Below are 21,692 nucleotides of genomic sequence, written 5' to 3'. Positions count from 1 at the left end.
GACTGCTGGTGGGATTTGACTCCAGATGTGTGTGTTTTGGAGGAGAGTTTTTCGCTGTGTGATTGAATCAAATGAAGGATTACAGATCATATCATTTTCTTCGGCACTGTAAATTTTCAGATTTTTTGCTGGCTTTTGCTCCTCCTTCTTTGTCTGCTTTCTGGAATCCAAGACATTTTTAAGAGCAAAATAAATTCAGGCCCCCATGGTTTAGTAACATCGCTCCTTGTTTGCCCGCTTATACATTTCAGAAAATCCCATTAGTGGATGCCTGGGGAATGTTTTAGTGTTAGCTGCCAAAAAAACCCCTAATACTTCACACATAAAAATCCCTTCAATGGAGGTTTATAGGATTTATCGTCAGAAGAGAGTGCAGGACAGATTACGTGCTGAAGTTTCATTCTTAAGGTTACAGGTTTGTTTATAAGATGTGAAGCGCGTTCTTTTATGCTCTGAAAGGCAAACCTTTATGAATCTTCTCGAGATGCTTCATCATTTGGTTCAGTCTGAGTTGTATATAAATTACAGCTTGTCCCTGGATCTTCTTTTGATACAATGAAACTGTAAATCACAGAACAGCTCTTCTGACAGCCAAAGAGAACGAAATACATATTCCACCATTAAACTATGGCGGACTGTCAGAATCATTGTGGGAAAATATTCTCATGAGAAAAAATCCACCCATCATTCTCTACCACGTTAAAACAAAGTGCGAGTGGAAATCAGCTGACGTCCCCTGAACTCAGGAGTAAAGAAGCCGCTTTTGAAAAAGAAGAGCTTAACTGTATTGAATGTGAACTTGTAGTGTACTTCAACAATAAAAGTACAATACTAACATTTATGTTTGCCTTAATGTGCTTTCAAACATTAAACCATTGAGCTTTTGGTTGTGAAAACAAGATATGGCTTAATGCCATCATCAAAAACCGCAACCGCTGTGATAAAATTATGTTTTCAGTTTCGACTCACAAACTGCTACTCCACACAAACTCTGCATAATTTGCATTTGGAAACAAAACATGCGCCAACCATCTTCCCAAATTTATAATGAGAATCGTTTAGAAGTCTGTTAACAAAGAGAAGCGATTGTAATTTTGTAATTTTATGATTGTAAAATGATGTAAAATGATTGTAATTTTACAGTTTTTCTGTAAAAAAAAAAAAAAAATATATATATATATATAATGATATAATAATTATTATTAACAATAACAATATTTCTATTAATAGTTTTTTATAACATATATTTTATTATAATGTTTTATGATTATAATGATGATTATTATTAAATACTTTTACAATAGCACGTATTGCAATAGTAAGCTATTTCTATAATTTAATCAAATAAAAATATTTTGATGATAATAATAATAATTGTTGGGTGGTTCAAGATTTCTTTCTTATTTGTCTACAGCTGATCACACGCCTGAGAAGGTCTTGTTTTGTCTTCATGACTGCAAAAGAATTACAGTGATGTCAAAAAACCCCAGAAAGATCCAGAACTCAGTGTTTAGGCAATAAACTATATTTATAAATAAAACAATTTGTTTTGTTTTGTCATAAAACAGTGTACAGTGAGTATTAAACTGAACCATTTAATACTGTTTTCCAATAATTGAACATATGATAAATGCATCTGAGAAAAATGATCAAAGGTTTACAGAGAAACAATAAAGCAGAGTGCTGATAGCTAATGATGACAAACATGAACATATTAAGTACTGTGTTGTTTGAGGAAGAGTGAGAGAGTGAAGAGAGCTGCTCGTCATCACATTATAATAGTGCATCATCAGGTTCATTCAGGGCTGCTGATAATATTGAAACATTAAAGGTCCATTTTGATCTTCACAGGTAGAATATTACAAAGAATAATAGTACAGGACTGAATATCTCCCAAATTAATTTCTTTAAATCAACATCAAATCATAATTGACTTGAGCTACTTAATTAATAAAAGTCACTGATCTTACTGTGCACAATTCATTGGTTCACGTTATTAAAAACTCAAACAAAAAAAATGTCATGTTAAAAAAATTCATTTTAACCCGAAGGTAAGGCAGACTTTAAAAGTCCTGTCTGTAAACTTAAAAACTCTCTTTTTTTAACTCTCTCACTCTCCACAATTATTGACAGAAAATTAAAGTCATAAATACAAAATAACTGCCAGATATTCTATCTTTTGATAGCGTTTGTCTTTTTTAAAATCATTAAAAATGATTTGTCCATCCAAAGCAAAAGGTGATTTAGAAGTAGAAGATTACCTCACTTTTCTTACCTCAATGTCTCATGCTTTTCTTTCATTTCGCTTGAATTAGTTTATCTTTGATTGACAAACAGATCGTAGCTTGAGGATAATAAACTGGTCAGAGGACAAAATATTATAAAATGCAGGTAAAAGTACACAAAAACCAGCAAGCATTCACCTTCACTCAGACTTCATCACTGCATCCCACAGAGTCTCCATTAATCAGAGAACTCCGGTCTCTGAGGGCATGATGGGATACGTGATCTGTTCCAGTCTTCTTCACTGAAGAAAGTGCAAGCCACAGGACACAGGAGGGACATTAGGAGGGACACTCGGCGCGCTCCACCAGCTAAAACGTCAATGCATCTCTTTCTGGTCTTCCTCCCCATCTTTCTTTCTTGATTTCACATGCCTGCGCATGTTGAGTCGGCCCTCTGGGTCACCTGAAGCACATCACATGACGTCGACGAAGAACTCGCTGGGGTTCCCCATGGCCATGCGGAAGGACTGGCGCGAGGCAGTGAGTTCGGGTGGCACCGAGGACAGGTCTCGGTCTGGAGGAGAGCCCGGTGCGGCCGTCACGGGTGTCTGTGGCTGTGGAGGGAGGCCGGGCGGTACACACACCAGGCTCTGGGCGTGAGAGTGTGTGCTTCGGGTGGTGTGTGAGCTACGCACGCTGTGTTCGCTAGGGGGTGCTGCAGAGCGTTCGCTGGGAGCCTTCTCTCTTTTCTCGGACTCGCTGCCACTGCCAGATCGGCCCCCGGACTCCTGCGTTCCAGCCGCTGCGCTCGCGTCGTTCTTGCTACCGCTGCGATTCGAGCCGGTGCTTCGACTACCTGCGGGCGAAATCAAACAAAGGAAATGTGAGACTTTGTTTAAAATATCGCTTTTCCATCACTAAACGGATGAGGGTGGAAGAGTAGAATGCAGGGTTAGGATAATAAATATTATTTGCAGTCTGAAAGACTGAATAGTTCAGATGCAAAAGCCTCGAAGTGCCATCTGAAATTTTCTTCTAGAATGATCATTTTTATCAAGCTTGTTTATTTAAGTTCAATAATTGCACTTAAATGACAATTAATAGGTAATTTTCATAGCCATTTAAGTGAAATTACTGAACTTAAATATACGTGCTTGATAAAAATGATCATTCTAGAAGAAATTTCAGATGGCACTTAGAGGCTTTTGCATCTGAACTCTGGGGCACTCAAGTGATCACTCAAGTGATTTTCTGGGGCATTTTTGAAAAATAATTACCTATAATTATATATATCTGTGTGGTTTTCTTTTTTCAAATATTTAAATTTAACAATTTAAGGGATTTTTTACCCAAAAATGAAAATTCTGTCATCCTTTACCTACGCTCATGTTGTTCCAAACCTGTATTAATTTCTTCTGCTGAACACAAAAAAAATATATTTAGAAGAAATATGGGTAATCAAACGGTTTATGGATCCCCCCCATCAACTGTTTGGTTATCGACATTCTTCAAAATATCTTATTTTGGAAATGGCAAATTATTTTAGACTACACAATTAAATCAAGCTGAGAACCGTTTATTAATTATTATTAATATAGATTTTTTACGCATTAGAAAATCAAATCTTCACATTGATTATCTTTGCTGAAAAACAAAACATACTTTGCACTTTGTTGTTTAAGAGGAGAGAATTCATGGAATTGCAGAACTGAACAAAGTTCCAGTGTTTTCAGCAGATTTCTCCTCTTTCACCGGTGACTAATATAAACTTCTCTGATTGGCCAATGTATTAGTATGCTCATCAGAAACATGTGTGATTGGTTATAACGTGTGTGATTGATTATAATGAAGTAGGGGTGACGCCGAATAGTCGAAGATTCAATGCTTCGATAGGATGAGCCTGATCCGACTACCAATCTCACAGTCGAATTATCACAAAGGTGTTATGAAACGAGGATCATGCCACTTTGGCTATATGCTCAATGTCTGATTTCACATAGAACTACCGGTTGTCTGTCAATATGTTAATATACAGCCTATTATGATAATGCTGTAAATAAAAATGTGCAAAGAAAGAAGCTTTTAATAAATATTTTCTAACGTGCATGAATAAATCCAAACACCCTGGACAGATTTGAGTTTCGATCCATGACCGACAGAGGAGCATCTTGGCGGCAGGGATTTAAATCTTTAAAAATGTCTGGGATAAGAAAATGTAAAGTGTGGATGCACACCATCAGAAAGGATATTCTCCAAGGCTGGATTTAGCATCAGGAAAACCATGATCGCACTTCTGCCGGCCAACGTAAACATGTTGGTTTTCCTCGGGACATTCTAAAATGCTTAAAGTGAAAAAAGCTTTTAATCTGCGCACACAATTTGAAAAGACTCAAACGGACACAGACAGAGTGAAAGTCTGGATTTTTTTCTCTCGATCAGGAAGGGTACAAGTGATTTCAAAACCTTTCAGACGGTTCTAATTTGAGTTTTGGAATCTGTGAACATTTTTAGCTGAAAAGACTGCTACTCCAGTTTAGCGTTTATTGTTGTTTCTGCAGTTAAAAAGACAAAGTTGAAAATTATGGCTAAACTTTCGTTATTTAAATTATTTATTTATTTATTTTTTATTTATTGATCTGTCAGGGTTATCTAATTTAACTATTTGTGGCTTGTGTTTTGAATATTTGTTCCCCTGAACTTTAGGCAGTTTGCACACATTTGCTCCTCATCTTGTGACTTGATTCTGATTTATTTCGTTTTGTATTTTTATTTTTTTATTTTTTAGAAAGGTATATTCTATTCTAATTTAATTCTGTAAACTAATTGTTTATTTATTCGGTGCATGGATGTTGTGCTGTACTTAGAGCCTGCTAACACAGGCAATTTAGCCGATTTTATTTGATTTGCATGTGAAATGCAAATCCTGTCTGCAGTGTGGACTTTCTGGAGTTATTTATGTTATTTCTTAGTTTTATTGATCCAAATGTTTTTATACATTTCTTCTATATCTTTGTGTGATGTTCTGTACATCGCCGACTATAAGGCAAGACTTGAAGATTCTGATTCGACTAGGAAAATCCTTAGTATGCAGTGCTTGTGATTGGTTATAACGTGTGTGAATGGTTATAATGCAGTGCTTGTGATTGGTTATAACGTGTGTGAATGGTTATAATGCAGTGCTTGTGATTGGTTATAACGTTTGTGAATGGTTATAATGCAGTGCTTGTGATTGGTTATAACGTGTGTGAATGGTTATAATGCAGTGCTTGTGATTGGTTATAACGTTTGTGAATGGTTATAATGCAGTGCTTGTGATTGGTTATAACGTTTGTGAATGGTTATAATGCAGTGCTTGTGATTGGTTATAACATGTGTCAATGGTTATAATGCAGTGCTTGTGATTGGTTATAACATGTGTCAATGGTTATAATGCAGTGCTTGTGATTGGTTATAACGTTTGTGAATGGTTATAATGCAGTGCTTGTGATTGGTTATAACGTGTGTCAATGGTTATAATGCAGTGCTTGTGATTGGTTATAACGTGTGTGAATGGTTATAATGCAGTGCTTGTGATTGGTTATAACGTTTGTGAATGGTTATAATGCAGTGCTTGTGATTGGTTATAACGTGTGTCAATGGTTATAATGCAGTGCTTGTGATTGGTTATAACGTGTGTCAATGGTTATAATGCAGTGCTTGTGATTGGTTATAACATGTGTGAATGGTTATAATGCAGTGCTTGTGATTGGTTATAACGTGTGTGAATGTTTATAATGCAGTGCTTGTGATTGGTTATAACATGTGTGAATGGTTATAATGCAGTGCTTGTGATTGGTTATAACGTGTGTCAATGGTTATAATGCAGTGCTTGTGATTGGTTATAACGTTTGTGAATGGTTATAATGCAGAGCTTGTGATTGGTTATAACGTGTGTCAATGGTTATAATGCAGTGCTTGTGATTGGTTATAACGTTTGTGAATGGTTATAATGCAGTGCTTGTGATTGGTTATAACGTGTGTCAATGGTTATAATGCAGTGCTTGTGATTGGTTGTAACGTGTGTGAATGGTTATAATGCAGTGCTTGTGATTGGTTATAACGTGTGTCAATGGTTATAATGCAGTGCTTGTGATTGGTTATAACGTTTGTGAATGGTTATAATGCAGTGCTTGTGATTGGTTATAACGTGTGTCAATGGTTATAATGCAGTGCTTGTGATTGGTTATAACGTGTGTGAATGGTTATAATGCAGTGCTTGTGATTGGTTATAACATGTGTGAATGGTTATAATGCAGTGCTTGTGATTGGTTATAACGTGTGTCAATGGTTATAATGCAGTGCTTGTGATTGGTTATAACGTGTGTGAATGGTTATAATGCAGTGCTTGTGATTGGTTATAACGTGTGTGAATGGTTATAATGCAGTGCTTGTGATTGGTTATAACGTGTGTGAATGGTTATAATGCAGTGCTTGTGATTGGTTATAACGTTTGTGAATGGTTATAATGCAGAGCTTGTGATTGGTTATAACGTGTGTCAATGGTTATAATGCAGTGCTTGTGATTGGTTATAACATGTGTGAATGGTTATTGGTTATAATGCAGTGCTTGTGATTGGTTATAACTAGGGCTGCAACAACTAATCGATAAAATCGATTATAATCGATTATGAAAATCGTTGTCAACGAATGTCATTATCGATTAGTTGGTCTGCTTACGTCACGGGGAGCGTTTACTGGTACGCACACACACGCAAGGTCTCTCTCCCTCAGGCGCTCTGCCGAGCGCGCGCGCTACACGGTTTGGAGGTTTGGAGCTGCTTGTGCGCTCTAGATTTCGGGAGTTTGAACTAATTCGCGGGCATCAGGGAGCCGTAATCAATATGCGGGAGACTCCCGGACTTCCGGGATCTTGGGATGTCTGTATTTTGTCTCGAGCATCAGGTTGCGCAATCAGTTCGCTCGCAACGTAAGTGATGGATTAAAATAGCGGTACCGCAGAAATAGGTTAAATTAAAACGGTCTTTACAAAGCGAAGCACTAAATATAAAGGCAGTTAATAACAGCAGCAGTAAAATATTGTTTTTTAGTCACTGTACTCAGTGGTTTTCAGCGAATGCTTGTGCACTAATGCATAATTTCTCCTGTCCTTTACTCAAGCCTGTTAGCTTGCTGGGTAACGTTACCTCCATTCCGTTCTCTTTTTATAGCATTTGTCTACTAAGTTTTAATTGTTTTTCAAACGCGATCTACTGCGGCTCTACATTCACACAATTGTTTTCAGTCTTTCTATATTTATTTAATCAGTTTATCCTTATATTATTCTTTTATATATTATATATAATATATATTATATTCTTTATCCTTATATTCCTTATATATAATTAATTTTAAATAAAAATTAAATGAATTATATATTTTAGATGTTTTTAGTTTGTTTTTAGTTCAGATATTCACATCTGAACAACATGTTTGTGTAAATTTGTTTTAACAAAAATTGTGTTAAAACATAATATGTTGGATATCATTTTTTTAACAATAATCATGTTTGTCAACTTGCCATCAGCAATTATCATTAAAAACAATGCAAATATTGATATTAGTAAAACTCAATGTGTGGCTTTTGCACTTTTTAAAGTACACTTTTACACATAAATACCCTGATTTACGGTTTTATTTAGTCATAATAAAAAAAAATCTAATTTAATTTCTATCCGATTAATCGATTAATCGAAAAAATAATCGCCCGATTAATCGATTATCAAAATAATCGTTAGTTGCAGCCCTAGTTATAACGTGTGTGAATGGTTATAATGCAGTGCTTGTGATTGGTTATAACGTGTGTCAAAGGTTATAATGCAGTGCTTGTGATTGGTTATAACGTGTGTGAATGGTTATAATGCAGTGCTTGTGATTGGTTATAACATGTGTGAATGGTTATAATGCAGTGCTTGTGATTGGTTATAACGTGTGTGAATGGTTATAATGCAGTGCTTGTGATTGGTTATAACGTGTGTCAATGGTTATAATGCAGTGCTTGTGATTGGTTATAACGTGTGTGAATGGTTATAATACAGTGCTTGTGATTGGTTATAACGTGTGTGAATGGTTATAATGCAGTGCTTGTGATTGGTTATAACGTGTGTGAATGGTTATAATGCAGTGCTTGTGATTGGTTATAACGTGTGAATGGTTAAAATGCAGTACTTGTGATTGGTTATAACGTGTGTCAATGGTTATAATGCAGTGCTTGTGATTGGTTATAACGTTTGTGAATGGTTATAATGCAGTGCTTGTGATTGGTTATAACGTGTGTCAATGGTTATAATGCAGTGCTTGTGATTGGTTATAACGTGTGTGAATGGTTATAATGCAGTGCTTGTGATTGGTTATAACGTGTGTCAATGGTTATAATGCAGTGCTTGTGATTGGTTATAACGTTTGTGAATGGTTATAATGCAGAGCTTGTGATTGGTTATAACGTGTGTCAATGGTTATAATGCAGTGCTTGTGATTGGTTATAACATGTGTGAATGGTTATAATGCAGTGCTTGTGATTGGTTATAACGTGTGTGAATGGTTATAATGCAGTGCTTGTGATTGGTTATAACGTGTGTCAATGGTTATAATGCAGTGCTTGTGATTGGTTATAACGTGTGTCAATGGTTATAATGCAGTGCTTGTGATTGGTTATAACGTGTGTGAATGGTTATAATGCAGTGCTTGTGATTGATTATAACATGTGTGAATGGTTATAATGCAGTGCTTGTGATTGGTTATAACGTGTGTGAATGGTTATAATGCAGTGCTTGTGATTGGTTATAACGTGTGTGAATGGTTATAATGCAGTGCTTGTGATTGGTTATAACATGTGTGAATGGTTATAATGCAGTGCTTGTGATTGGTTATAACGTGTGTGAATGTTTATAATGCAGTGCTTGTGATTGGTTATAACGTGTGTCAATGGTTATAATGCAGTGCTTGTGATTGGTTATAACGTTTGTGAATGGTTATAATGCAGTGCTTGTGATTGGTTATAACATGTGTGAATGGTTATAATGCAGTGCTTGTGATTGGTTATAACGTGTGTGAATGGTTATAATGCAGTGCTTGTGATTGGTTATAACATGTGTGAATGGTTATAATGCAGTGCTTGTGATCGGTTATAACGTGTGTGAATGGTTATAATGCAGTGCTTGTGATTTGTTATAACGTGTGTGAATGGTTAAAATGCAGTGCTTGTGATTGGTTATAACATGTGTGAATGGTTATAATGCAGTGCTTGTGATTGGTTATAACGTGTGCGATTGGTTATAATGCTGCAAAACATAGCGTAAAATGTTAGCAAAAACTAATCCAAATGTCTCTGATTGGCCAATGAATTCATACAGAAACGTGTGATTGGTTATAATGCTCAACCTGAAAAAAATCCATGTAAAAAGAAATCTTTGAAACAACATGATTAGATCTAAATGTAAATTAATATAGTTTAATTGTATAGAGGCATTACTTGCCCCCTTATTTTGAATTTGAGGGGCATTTTTGTTAATTTTGGTGGTATTTGTGCCTCAAGCCCCCAAGTAGAAAGCAGTCTCACCTTCGCTGTGAGGGCTACCGGCGCTGCCGCCCCCTGCAGCGAAGCTGAATGTGGGATCGTGCACAGGATGGGGATTGTACGGGTGAGGGATCGGGTATTGATAAGGGAAGGTGAGGGGCCAGGGAGCCACCCCAGGGTGGGGCAACGGAGCCAGAGTGTCCTGGTCAGACGCCCCACTAGAGCCGTCATGGTCATGCAAGGTGAGACAGGCCATATCTGAGAGAGAAGAGGAACAAACAGGAGGGAAATAGAGTTTACTCCAAATGAATAAATAAAAGATGATTCAACGTGAAAGAGTGGGGAGAAATCTAAGAACTAAAGGTCATGTACTCACTGCCACAGAGGTCACCAAAGATGTAATAGCACTGTTCAGAAAAGGTGATCTTGTTGACAGTGTGGCGGATGTAGCCGGCTTTTAACAGGTTGCTGGCGTATTTGCGTGCCTCCCGTCTGTCAGTGAAGCCCTCGACGCGATGATACAGCCAATCCACCACATCTGAACCTGATAGGAAAAACAAATATTTCACTTCTGAAGACACTGTTGTCCTAGCAGGGTATGCACAGGTGTAATTCATCACATTAACTATCAACATTAACAACCACAAAGCCTCCAAATACAGTTTGTCTTCATTTTGAACAAAGTATCTATTGTTTTACAATAAAAAAACTAACATTTGCATAATGTTTTGGTGCTTGAAAATTATATGATCTTTCTTAAAGAGATAGCTCAACCAAAAATACAAATTCTCTCATCAGTTACTCACCCTCATGTAAATGAGTTATGAACAAAAAACAAAGATTTTTATAAAAAAATAATCCATCTCTGTGAGTTCGAAAGTCGACGTAAACACAGCCATCATTGTTTTAACCAATAGAAACCCAGTTGATGAATTAATGTCTTCTAAAGCAAAGGATAATTGAATGTAAGACAAATAGTAATATGTTAAATCATATAAACTGTCATATGTGCTTCTAAGGGTTGTAAACATAAGCGTGTTGTGAAGCTCACGTGAGAAGTGAAGCAGAAGTGCAGTGGACTGTAAAGCTTCACAACACGCTTCAGAAGACATTGATTCTTCCACATGGGTCGTACGGATTAATGTAACGATGACTGTGTGCTTTTTGGAGCATCGACATTTCAGAACCTATTCACTTGCATTATATGGACTCCCAGAGATAAGTAAAAGATCCCTTTTAGAGTCTAAATACATTTGTATATTGATGTTTTAAAATTAAAAAAGGGATGAGGTGCTGGAAAATTACATCTTTAAAGTGGGCATGATATTAAAATTTACCCCATCTTTGAGGTGCATAAGTTTCATTTCTTTTATTTTAACCTTGAAATGTTTAATCAAAATGTCATAACTGGATCTTCCGGAGAAAACGACTTATCTTCGGTGACGTACACAAGACTTCCCCAATTATTAGTCACTTAAATCCGCCCCTGAAAGCTAACGTTCATCTGCCTCCACTTCTGAGTGTCATGCCCACATCTCAATATCCAATCAACATCTGATGAATAGAACCAAGTCCCGCCTACATTTGAACTTATTTGCTAAACCGTTACGCTCGGATGTACAGCACAATACAGAAGAAACGATCTGTTGCTACTTCCATTTAATTTATTTTAAAAGAGATAAAAAACACAACCATAGATGGTGACATACATTTATGTCAAATATTTAATTTCTTTAAAATGAATTATTATTCAGAACACTTATGGCTGTTACCAATCAAATCAAATACAAAGTTTATTTTTGGTGGTGTTTCCTTCCCACGCCTAGATTAGTTTCTGAATTTTTAAGAATGAGGGTGAAGTTTTACCTATGAATGCATTTGGGATGGTAATCTTCAGCCACATTCTGTCTCGCACCTCCAGGCCTGACTCTGGCGATGCCATCACTTTGGCTACTGCTGCCATGTCACTATGGATGGACAGATGGAAATCCTCGAACCCTGCAGGGTAAAGCACAGTAAGAAGAAGTTGCAGAGAAGTCCACAGATGTGGGTGAATTACAAAGATGTGCTCCGTGAGAACATCAAGGTGCTGTAGCCAGTACCAACTGATCTGAGAAGAGTTTCTGATTTCTCAAACATTACTAATTTAATTTCCCTTGTGAAAAAGAAGTGTGCTTAACTGTAATCAATGTGCACTTGTAGTGTGCTTCAAATCTTAAAAGTATGTTCAAACAAATGTACAATCCCATTTCCAGAAAAGTTAGGACATTTTGTAAAATTGAATAAAATCAAGAATCTGTGGTTTGTTAATTCTCTTTCAAATGTATTTAACTGATAAAAGTACAAAGAAAAGATTTACAGTGTTTTGACTGACCAACTTAACTGTATTTTGTAAATATAAACGATTTTGGTTTTGATGGCTGCAACACACTCCAAAAAAGTTGGGACAGAGGCATGTTTACAACTGTGTCACGTGACCTTCTTTCTTTTCTTTTTAATCGTTTGGGAATTGCATCTCGCCTAATGCAAGACAGCTGATCAACAGTCCAAAGTCATCATTGTCTGATTCTCCTTTTCATGATGTGCCATTCATTTTGAATACTGATGCACCTCTATACCATGACAGATGTTGGATTTTGTACCTGTCAGTGATGACAGGATCGTCCCTTTGGTCTTTGGGACAGAGAGCTCGATGCTCGTTTTTCCCCAAAACAAGCTAAAATGTGGATTCATCTGACCACAGCACAGATTTCCACTGTCTTTTGGACCATCTTAGATGAGCTCGGAGTCGAACCCAGAGAACTCGCCAGCATCTCTGAATATAATTGAACTATAGCTTTCTTTTTCTTCCTTGAAGCAGCGGTCCACTGTTAAGTGACAATGGTTTTCCAAAGTACTCCCAAGCCCAAGTGGCTACAAAATTAAGTGTCCAAAAACCTTACATTCAGTTCACTCTTAAGTATATTCTTTTAAAGTCCTCATGAAATCAAAATTGACCCTATTTACTTTGTTTGCACACATTAATGGTCTTAAGGTTTAATCCGAGCAAGTTAATATTCAGAAAAAAATTGTTTGTCATGGTAATCAAAATCTGAAAAGTTAATTCTGGTCTGGAATGATGTTCCTTTTCCAATGATGTCAGATTGACGGCTATGAGCGAGAGATGTAGAGGAGGTGCGCTAAAATAAACCCCTGCTCTCTATTCGATATTACATTTCACATGGAAATACGTCACAACACTGAAGTAAAATCAGTTGCTACTTCCGGTTCACGGGGACTTTAAAGTATGATATTTCCGTAATAAGTATTCTTTCATTTGTATGCAAATGTGTGCTTCTTTTCCACAAGGGTGGCCCTAATTCCCAATGTATAGTTTTTGTATTTCATTCAAGACAAATCACAAATTTGTTATTTTCATTTGACACACTCAGTTGATAAGGGCTATGATCGAAACACAGTAAGCAGTGGACTGGCAGATGAAGTCATCCTCTGGCGACAGACAGCGGGCACAGCAGAGGTGGCCTATGGGAAGGGTGGGTGGATAAACACTTACGCTCAGTCTCTGGAATGGAGCTTGTGATGGAGGAGCTGGTGGAGGTGATTGTACTCATGGAAGGGCTCATACCGTACACTGGGTACGCCCCCGTCATAGCGGCCGTGTGAGACACCCAGGCAGCAGGATCTATGGGACGGATCGGCTCACCTGAACAAACACAGGGGAAGCCAACGGGCCTGGTCACTTGCTACCAAAAAGGTCAACAGTAAAAGAAAGTAATTTAACTGTGAAAGTGAAATGGTTGCGAAAACCACTTCAGGTTGACTTTTCAGTATCTCTCTTACTTCTTGGGAGGGTGAAACAGCTACGGGGGTTTGGATCCCAACATTTGGCCACAGTCAGTATGATGGGTCTGTAAACATGAAGATGCACGATCATAAGTAACGTCAGTGTTGATATAAATATCATCTAGCCTGTAACAAGAGGAGCAAACGTCACAGCATCCACTTCTTACCCAGGTTTATGGACAATCTCTCGCAGCACCCTCACAGCATCATCATTACTCATGTTCTCAAAGTTGATATCGTTCACCTACAACACAAAAGCAACTCTTAGAAATCTCTTAGAAACAGCCAAAACTGACCATGACAGAGTGACTGACCTGCAGAAGCATGTCACCAGGCTCAATGCGTCCGTCAGCAGCCACCGCACCGCCCTTCATGATGGAGCCGATGTAGATCCCTCCATCACCCCTCTCATTACTCTGCCCGACTATACTGATCCCCAGAAAATTATACTTCTCTATAGCAAGAGGAAGAGAGAAAAACAAAATGGAGAGATGAGGAGCAGAGTATAGATTTAGTATAATGAGAGTGCTGTAAAACACTATTCACAATTTACTTTCAATAAAATTTAGTAACATCCTCAACACAGGCGTAACTATCGGTGAGCAGGGTACGCGGTTGCTTACGGGCCCGGGCCAATCAGGGGCCTGCGTGACTGGAAGATATTGATTGACAGCCGGGGCCCCCATCGCATTTTACTGCTTTTAGTCTGATATCATTTTACTTTTTCGCAAATTTATTTGAATAAATAATGACAACAACATAATTTACTGATCATTGAATACATGTGTGAAACGGACAATGATGGATTTTGGTGTCATTTGTTTCGAATTGGGACTGGGGAATCCCCGGATCGGTAAGTGAACATCCAGAGGAAACCCCGGAAAATTAAGCTATAATTTAAGTGAGCATTTTTTTATGTATATGGACCTAGGCCTATGTGTGTGTAGTCACATCAATGAATAACAATGTGTTATGGTGCGCCGTCACCAGCAGTGTTTTTTCATGTGTTATGGTGCACATTCACCAGTGTTTTTTTTTTTTTTTTGACAGACACGGGCGGATAAAGTCCCGCCCTGACATGCGCCGTTATTGGCTGGAGCGACACACCCACGGGACAAAGGTTGCAACTCAGAACAACCAATGCATAGAACCAAATCCCGCCCTACATTTTTATTTTTCAATAAGCCATTACGCTTGGAAGAAACCTACTTCCGATTCATCGCAACTTTATTGTCATAGATCCAATAGCAAAAAATGTAATGTCCAAAGTAATGTAATGTTCATATTTATTCAGTGAAGAACAAAAATGTGTACAAAGTGCACAAAAATAAATAAAAACACACATTTTGTTAATTTTAGGTAACGATTTTGTGCTATTAGATCTTTATCTATCTGTGTTTGATAACTGAAATCCTGCTCTACATTTCTGTCTCATTACTGAAGTAAGTGAATTTAGTTCATGTTGTCTTTAAAAGAGTGGCGCATGTTCGACGACAGACACACAGATATACATATGCACATACTCACCCATGTTTAATGTGACAGTTATGATGTTCAGAGACATGGTGGAGTCAGTTATGCTGCTGAACGATGAGGACTGGAGAGATCGAGAGAAAGAGAAACGGAGATAAGGACACACTTAAAGAGACAGTTCAACAATGATAGCCGGATACAAACACAATGTTTATCAGGCACAGGAGTCTCACCCTCTCCATCTTGGGTGCTTTGGGTTTCCGTCTGCGGCGCCGATGGCGTCTCATGAGACGTGACGATGTGCTCTGCTCCGTAGAGCTGCTGAACCTGTAGTGGCATCACAGATGAATCTTCAAAACATCCTATTTAGTGTCTTTTGTGCACATTTAATGCACATTACAGTCCTCTCAGCTCTGATTGGTCCTGATAGTCATGTGATTCTTACCATCCAATCCTTTGAATTAGTGTAGTAGTGTATCAGACCATGGAAAACCATGCTTTGTGTTGGCTTTCCAGAGCATGTGATTTGAATGTGCATTAAGTCATCTTCATGAGGAGATATATTTGTGTTTAAAGGAGCCATATTCTATAACATTAACTGTTTCACCTCCTCTCTTACAATCTGTCTGTATAATTTCAACATGCCTACATGCAAATTACCTTTATTAATACTGACCTCTCTACATGTGAAAAATGCCAGAATAGCTAATGCTTAAGCTTAATTGTCCCTAAAATTTAGTAAAAATGCTAAATATTTTTAAGGGTCCTAATAATAAATTTGTATTATCTTTATGCAAAAATACTGTGCATAAACTGCTAGGACTTTTTGCATTTTTACATTATTTTCAGGCCCATCAAGCGCATCATCATTCTGCCCCATAATTCTCATTACAGACTGTATTAGTGTAATTAAAATTATCATGATGAGAAAGACAATGCCAGATGCATAATAATATTGCGAATTGGGGCTAAATCTGCTTTATTGTCCTAAAAAATAATCTCACAGTGCAAACAATTCTCAAGGTGCTAATAGTAGTGTAGATTGCTTTTTCTCTTTACAGGCTGACTGACCAACGTGCATTTTAAGTGTGGGTTTATTAGAAATCATAGACACCACAATAGTAGACCAGCAGAGGAAAAAAACAATCCTCCACAATTTGTTTCCACTAATGGCTGCATGAAAGAAGAGAAAAAAACTGGGCAGGCAGAAAAAATAAAAAAAATTAATGGCCCTGTTGATGAGTTTTCATTAACACTGTGCGGACACGGAGCTTTGCATTGTGAAAGTCTACATACATAATGTCTACGACAGACTTCCATTTTAAAAGAGCCAGAAAAATCCTTGTTTTTCATTATGTGGTCTGTTGAAAGTGTTTCAGTGCAAGTCTCACCTGCTGGCCGAGTCGTCGTCCTCGGAGTCGAAGAAGCTGGTGGTGTCCAGCTCGCTGCTCATGAGCGTGGAGGAGCTCTCATAGCCTGCCGTCTCCTGTCTGCGCTCCGGCCGAGAGTGACCGTTCAACCGGCCTCCTGCAGCAGACAACACTCAGCAAACAAGCATGCTGGCTCTCCTCATCCTCACAAAACACACCTGGGGAAACTCACCATGGTCATGTGCATCTTTCCTACGAGGCCTTTCTCTCTCCCTCTCTCTGTCCTTCTCTCTGTCTCTTCGCAGCGATGGACCCGCCTCAGGCTCGGTGTCATTGCCCAGGTCATCCTGACTTCCTGCGGCATTCGCACTGCAGGAAAAGAGGAAATAAGAAAGATAAGAAAGGAGAAGACAGGCAGTGATAAACACATCAATGAGTGACACATGCCACACACACAATTCACACTTGTAGGCTTTTTAAAGAAAAGCTAGTGATCTGTGAACAACATTTATGAACGGGTTCTACTTAAAGAAATTTCTAATTTACAAGTTCATTTTTTAGATTTGGGGTCTTCTACAACACATTTACATGATATAAAGAAAAACACATTATTTTTCACATACTGTACATTGCTGCAGCTCCTTTTTTTCACCTGCCTGAAACGCTCTGTTTTAGCTCCGGTCTCTTTAAAAAGCCCAGTCTGCTCTGATTGGTCAGCTGGTCCAGTCTGTTGTGACTGGTCAACAGCTTAAAGTGCATGCCAGAAATTTAACACCCCTTACCATAATCAGGTTTCAGTTCCCGAGGCATCTGTAAACAGCATTATACTGTATCTATGGTGTATAACTATAGTGTCGGTTCTAGAAGTCCATATAATGTTTTTTTGCCCTCAAGCAAAAAATAGCGTCTCCCTGACATTGCAAAATCACTTACCCAACTGTTCTTTGAGGGTGGGTAGGCAGGTGTGTATGTGTAACATGGTGATGTAGTAATGTAATGACAAGGCGTTTCAGGATGAGATTAAATCCCTTTTGTGTTGTCTTTGAGCTTTGTAACTTTCCAGACAGTTTACATGCACAAACAGCTGTATTACACTCTAAAGTACACAAAATGTGTATGCATATAACAAAATCGTACAAAGTACAGTAAACATTCACAGTGAAAATGATCACAAATAACCATTCTCAACTCAGAAACATTTGGCAGCATACATATCAGCTGAAGTGTATGTGGCAAAGTCCAGCTTGTGTGTGAGAAGGACCCGTACACATTAGTTTTGAGGATCACCAGAAGAGGGCGCTCACAGGTCGCTGCTGTATTTCTCTTGACTACATTTGGCTGTGTTCACTCACAGTGCATGAATAATTAATTAACCTGGACACAAACACACTCTCACAGAGGGGAGTCATGCTGCCTGACAGACAGAACAGGAAACACACACACACACACACACACAGGAAACACCAGCAGGACAAACAACTATGCACACACGTGTGGTTACACGCAGATAAAGAGACCCACTGACCAACAATGGCACAAACAGACCTGTGGGAAAAAAACACAAGCCTGGAGTGCTACACACTGATACAGGCGGCAAAACAAAAAATATCAAAATCTATATAAAAAGGGCTGCACGATTATGTCAAAGTAAATCACATTGGTATTATTTTGATAAACATTGAGTGTGAAACTTGAACTGTGCAATGTAAAATCACAATAGGGCGCAACAATAATGACTGCCCTGCGTTCCAGAAGTATTTTTCTCATTCAATTTCTCCATAGGGATTCAATAAATAATAAAGCCATGAACCAAATGCACCTTTGTAATCAAACAGATAATATATCCGTTATTTGTTGCATGTTATTTACAATTAAAAGAAAATGTATTATATTTTAAAGTTAAATTAGATGAACCTAAAGAGTGTTTTTGACACACTTAAGTAGGACTTATGCACATCTTTATATTTATGGTTAAAGTGTACTGCTCAAGCATTTATGGTAACTAAAATATGCTTTAATATAATTTCTACTGACACTTGTATGCCATGTATATTTAATGAAATATATTTGTAATTATATTTGAAATGACGAAGTTGCAATTTATTACATTTAAAATATATTCACTTTAAACGTAATCCTGAAAAACACGTAATAATCAAGTACTTCACATGTGCTTTAGTTTGTTAGTTGAAACAACTAAATGATTTAAAATGGACTTTAAAGTAAAAGTTTTAATTTTATATTAGTCCACTTAAGTCTAATTAAGTGTATTAAGAAGCAGTCATGAAAGTGTACTCTCTTTAAGTTATTATATTATCTGCAAGCACATTTTTAAAAAAATACATAATTTACATAGAAAAATATGAACAATTCTGAGACCAAGTGTGAAAAGACTGAAACAATGAACCATAATACACCCTAAAGGCTTTGACAATTTAATTTATTTAACTAAACTATAGTCTTTTGCAGTTTAAAGGGGTGGTTTACTGCTTTTTTTCTTTGCATGACTGTGTTTATGGGGTTCAATATAACATGTCTAAGTGTGTGTTTTTTTTTAAAAAGCATTATTTTTCATAAATTTTCACCTTTATTGTAAGCCGCTTTCTCCTCTGTCATTTGAACGACCGGTTGACTTCCTGATTCTATGAAACCACTCCCTCAGGAACAGGCAATGGGCTCAGATTGGTTAGTTGGGCCGGTGTGTTGTAATTGGCTAAACTGCGTAGTGCACGTAGTCCGGAAACTTCACGCTCATTACCTTTACGGGCGAAAGCTGCATGTGGTCCGGTCAAATGTACATAGTGTCAATAGCCTACTGCCGTATCAGTTTGAGCCAGAATAAAGAGGCAATGAAGAGAGTCATGCAGAACCTCCCCAAACACGGCTCTTACAAAACGTTTCTGAATGGTACATTTTATTATTATTATTCTATTCTATTCTTTTCTATTCTACTATTATTATATAAGAATTTCGATACGCTGTTACTTGAAAATGCTACTGCTGCTTATAGCTTTTGAGATACGGTTTTCTCCTGATTAAACATTTAATATAACTGAATAAATGACAGAGTAATACCATTTTTTAAAGTTATTGTTTTATCGATATAATGAACAACCGTTTATCCATTCACAAAACTTGGTTTACTCAGTGTATCGTTTTCTTTAGGTGTACACGTTTGTCTTACACACACAAAATAGCATCGAACTAACTGACTACTATAAACAAACAGCGTTGGCATTGGTTTACGTTCTTGATCAAATCGAAAAATTACGTCATAAAGTATACATGGAAAATACATTTACAAAATTAGAACATAATTACAAATTCAGGTCCAAAAGGTTTGTACGCGTTTGTCATATACACGGAATAGCATAACTAAGTGGCTACTAAAGCCAGCGCTGGCATTTGTTTACGTCCTTGATAAAACTAAAACATTACGTCTGAAATTATACATGCAAATACATTTAAAATTATTAAGTCTTACTTACTGGCTGTGGCCCAACAACTGCTGCCTCTGGTTTTAAAGTTGGAAGTGCTTCATGCTTTAGTAACAGTTTGTTGTTGAATCCGGCATTGAATTCGTGGAGATTCTGGAAGCTGTCTTCCGTAAAACGTGCAGCACAGAGAGCTAAATTACGATTGTAATTTTCAGGAACATAATCAAACATAAATTGTAGCCATTGTTGACGAACTACAGCGCCCGTAGGAAGCCCGAACACAGAAGACCACACTTGACGGCATGGCTACTGATCTCCACTATAACTCTTCTTCTTCGACAAAGCCGCAGAAATATGGCCATTGCCCCTTTTTTCCATATTCCGGAGGGAGGGTTGATTATGGGTTAGTTACGTGTAAAACCCGGGAGTATCTCGTTGTAGTCCCATTCGAGTCGTTTTTGTAGGCATTAAACTTCCTGATTTTGAAAAGACGATATCTCTGCTTACGTTGAACTTTCAGCGCAGTGACTTTGCAGATACTGTTCATGCACCAACAGCAACATTACACAAAATCGCAATCAACCACCCCTTTAATAAAGGCCATAACACAATTGGATTATCTGTGCAGGCCTAATAATGCTTCACCTCCACCACGTCTTTCTCTTTCTTAACCACTTCCACATTCCTATCAAAACAAGCACTTAAAGCAGTCGATGCCTTTGTCGGTAAAACATCAATCTAAATTGATGAGCGTGTCTTTCTACGAGGGTCTGTAAGGTTGATTAGATTTACAAGTAATGTGGTCCTCGGCTTATTGGAAAATGTAAACGCGCGGCTCTGGGACTCGCACAGCTCCTCTTAACACACCTCTTGTGATCAGGCAGATGTCATTAAAGATATTGACGTGCTAGCGCTCTCTGGGTTAGGGCTCTGATTAGCCCACATTAGAGGAAACCGGTGCCTTTGAGACTGAAGGATAACGAGAGCAAGTCAACACCGAGCACTTCCAGTCCCTAACCACCTCCAGTGAGTGTCTATCTGATCAAATCACACACAGTATTTAGCAGTGTTTCCGACATTTTTTCTGACGCCCTTTTGTAGAGATAAATATTTTCAAGCCCTTCACCTGGCTACATGCACCCTTAAAGACAGTCTCAGTAGCTTGTAAAACACTATAGGAATTATTTGAAACATTGTAATTAATACAGAGCTACATCTTCTCAACGTCATCAGACTTCTCATTGTGTTTGTGATGTGAAATCTGTAAGTTGCGTCTTAACTTGTTCGGCTTCATACTATCAGAAGTAATATTACTCATCATATTTTCTTGTCTTCAAATCAGCATCTACATCGGATGTAGGGCTGCACATCGTTTTAGCATTGATATCTTCCAGGTTACAGAGAGGAGCATTTTGTTAAATATAAGTACAAGGGCTATATCACAAATTCATTGTATTTTTACTTTACCTGCTAGTAATGTCTTCATTATTTAAATGAAGTTTGAATAAATCTGTCATGACAGATTTTTACTATAGCTACTGTTTAAATGTTAATATTTCAACAACGAATTGGAATAGAAACAACTATATCATTACAAAGTTGATATAAAAAATGCCTTATGTGAAATTTAAATGTCTGTATACAATGCAAACAATATTTGCATGTTGACATATTTGATTCAGTAATTGATTATTACATAAATATAAATTTTTGTTTTATTTTTTAGCTAAATTTAAATTTCAACTTCAGTACAAACATCATTCTGGTGCATCACTACTAATTAGGGGTGTCA

The 21,692-nt window shown here is 37.5% G+C and overlaps 1 protein-coding gene across 1 annotated transcript in view; it reads right to left on the bottom strand.

The window, feature by feature from the left end:
• Positions 1-1,509: 1,509 nt before the first annotated feature.
• Positions 1,510-21,692, bottom strand: part of dvl3b (dishevelled segment polarity protein 3b) — a 47,386-nt gene continuing 27,203 nt past the window's right edge. Inside the window, exons 4-15 of the mRNA XM_077248448.1 lie at positions 16,696-16,832; positions 16,485-16,620; positions 15,327-15,420; positions 15,148-15,217; positions 13,935-14,074; positions 13,788-13,864; positions 13,618-13,685; positions 13,331-13,480; positions 11,644-11,775; positions 10,154-10,321; positions 9,820-10,035; positions 1,510-3,081 (exon numbers count right to left, since the gene is read on the bottom strand). Coding sequence (XP_077104563.1) covers positions 2,699-3,081; positions 9,820-10,035; positions 10,154-10,321; positions 11,644-11,775; positions 13,331-13,480; positions 13,618-13,685; positions 13,788-13,864; positions 13,935-14,074; positions 15,148-15,217; positions 15,327-15,420; positions 16,485-16,620; positions 16,696-16,832 — 1,771 coding nt within the window. The 3' untranslated portion in view covers positions 1,510-2,698. The remainder of the gene's footprint in view (positions 3,082-9,819; positions 10,036-10,153; positions 10,322-11,643; positions 11,776-13,330; positions 13,481-13,617; positions 13,686-13,787; positions 13,865-13,934; positions 14,075-15,147; positions 15,218-15,326; positions 15,421-16,484; positions 16,621-16,695; positions 16,833-21,692) is intronic.

Source organism: Siphateles boraxobius, unplaced genomic scaffold (genome assembly GCF_051911475.1).
Source record: "Siphateles boraxobius isolate OS27281-9 unplaced genomic scaffold, OSU_SipBor_1 30, whole genome shotgun sequence".
NCBI classification, from domain to species: Eukaryota; Metazoa; Chordata; class Actinopteri; order Cypriniformes; family Leuciscidae; genus Siphateles; species Siphateles boraxobius.
Note: the sequence above shows the minus strand (reverse complement) of the source record. Positions and strands in the feature narration are given on the sequence as shown.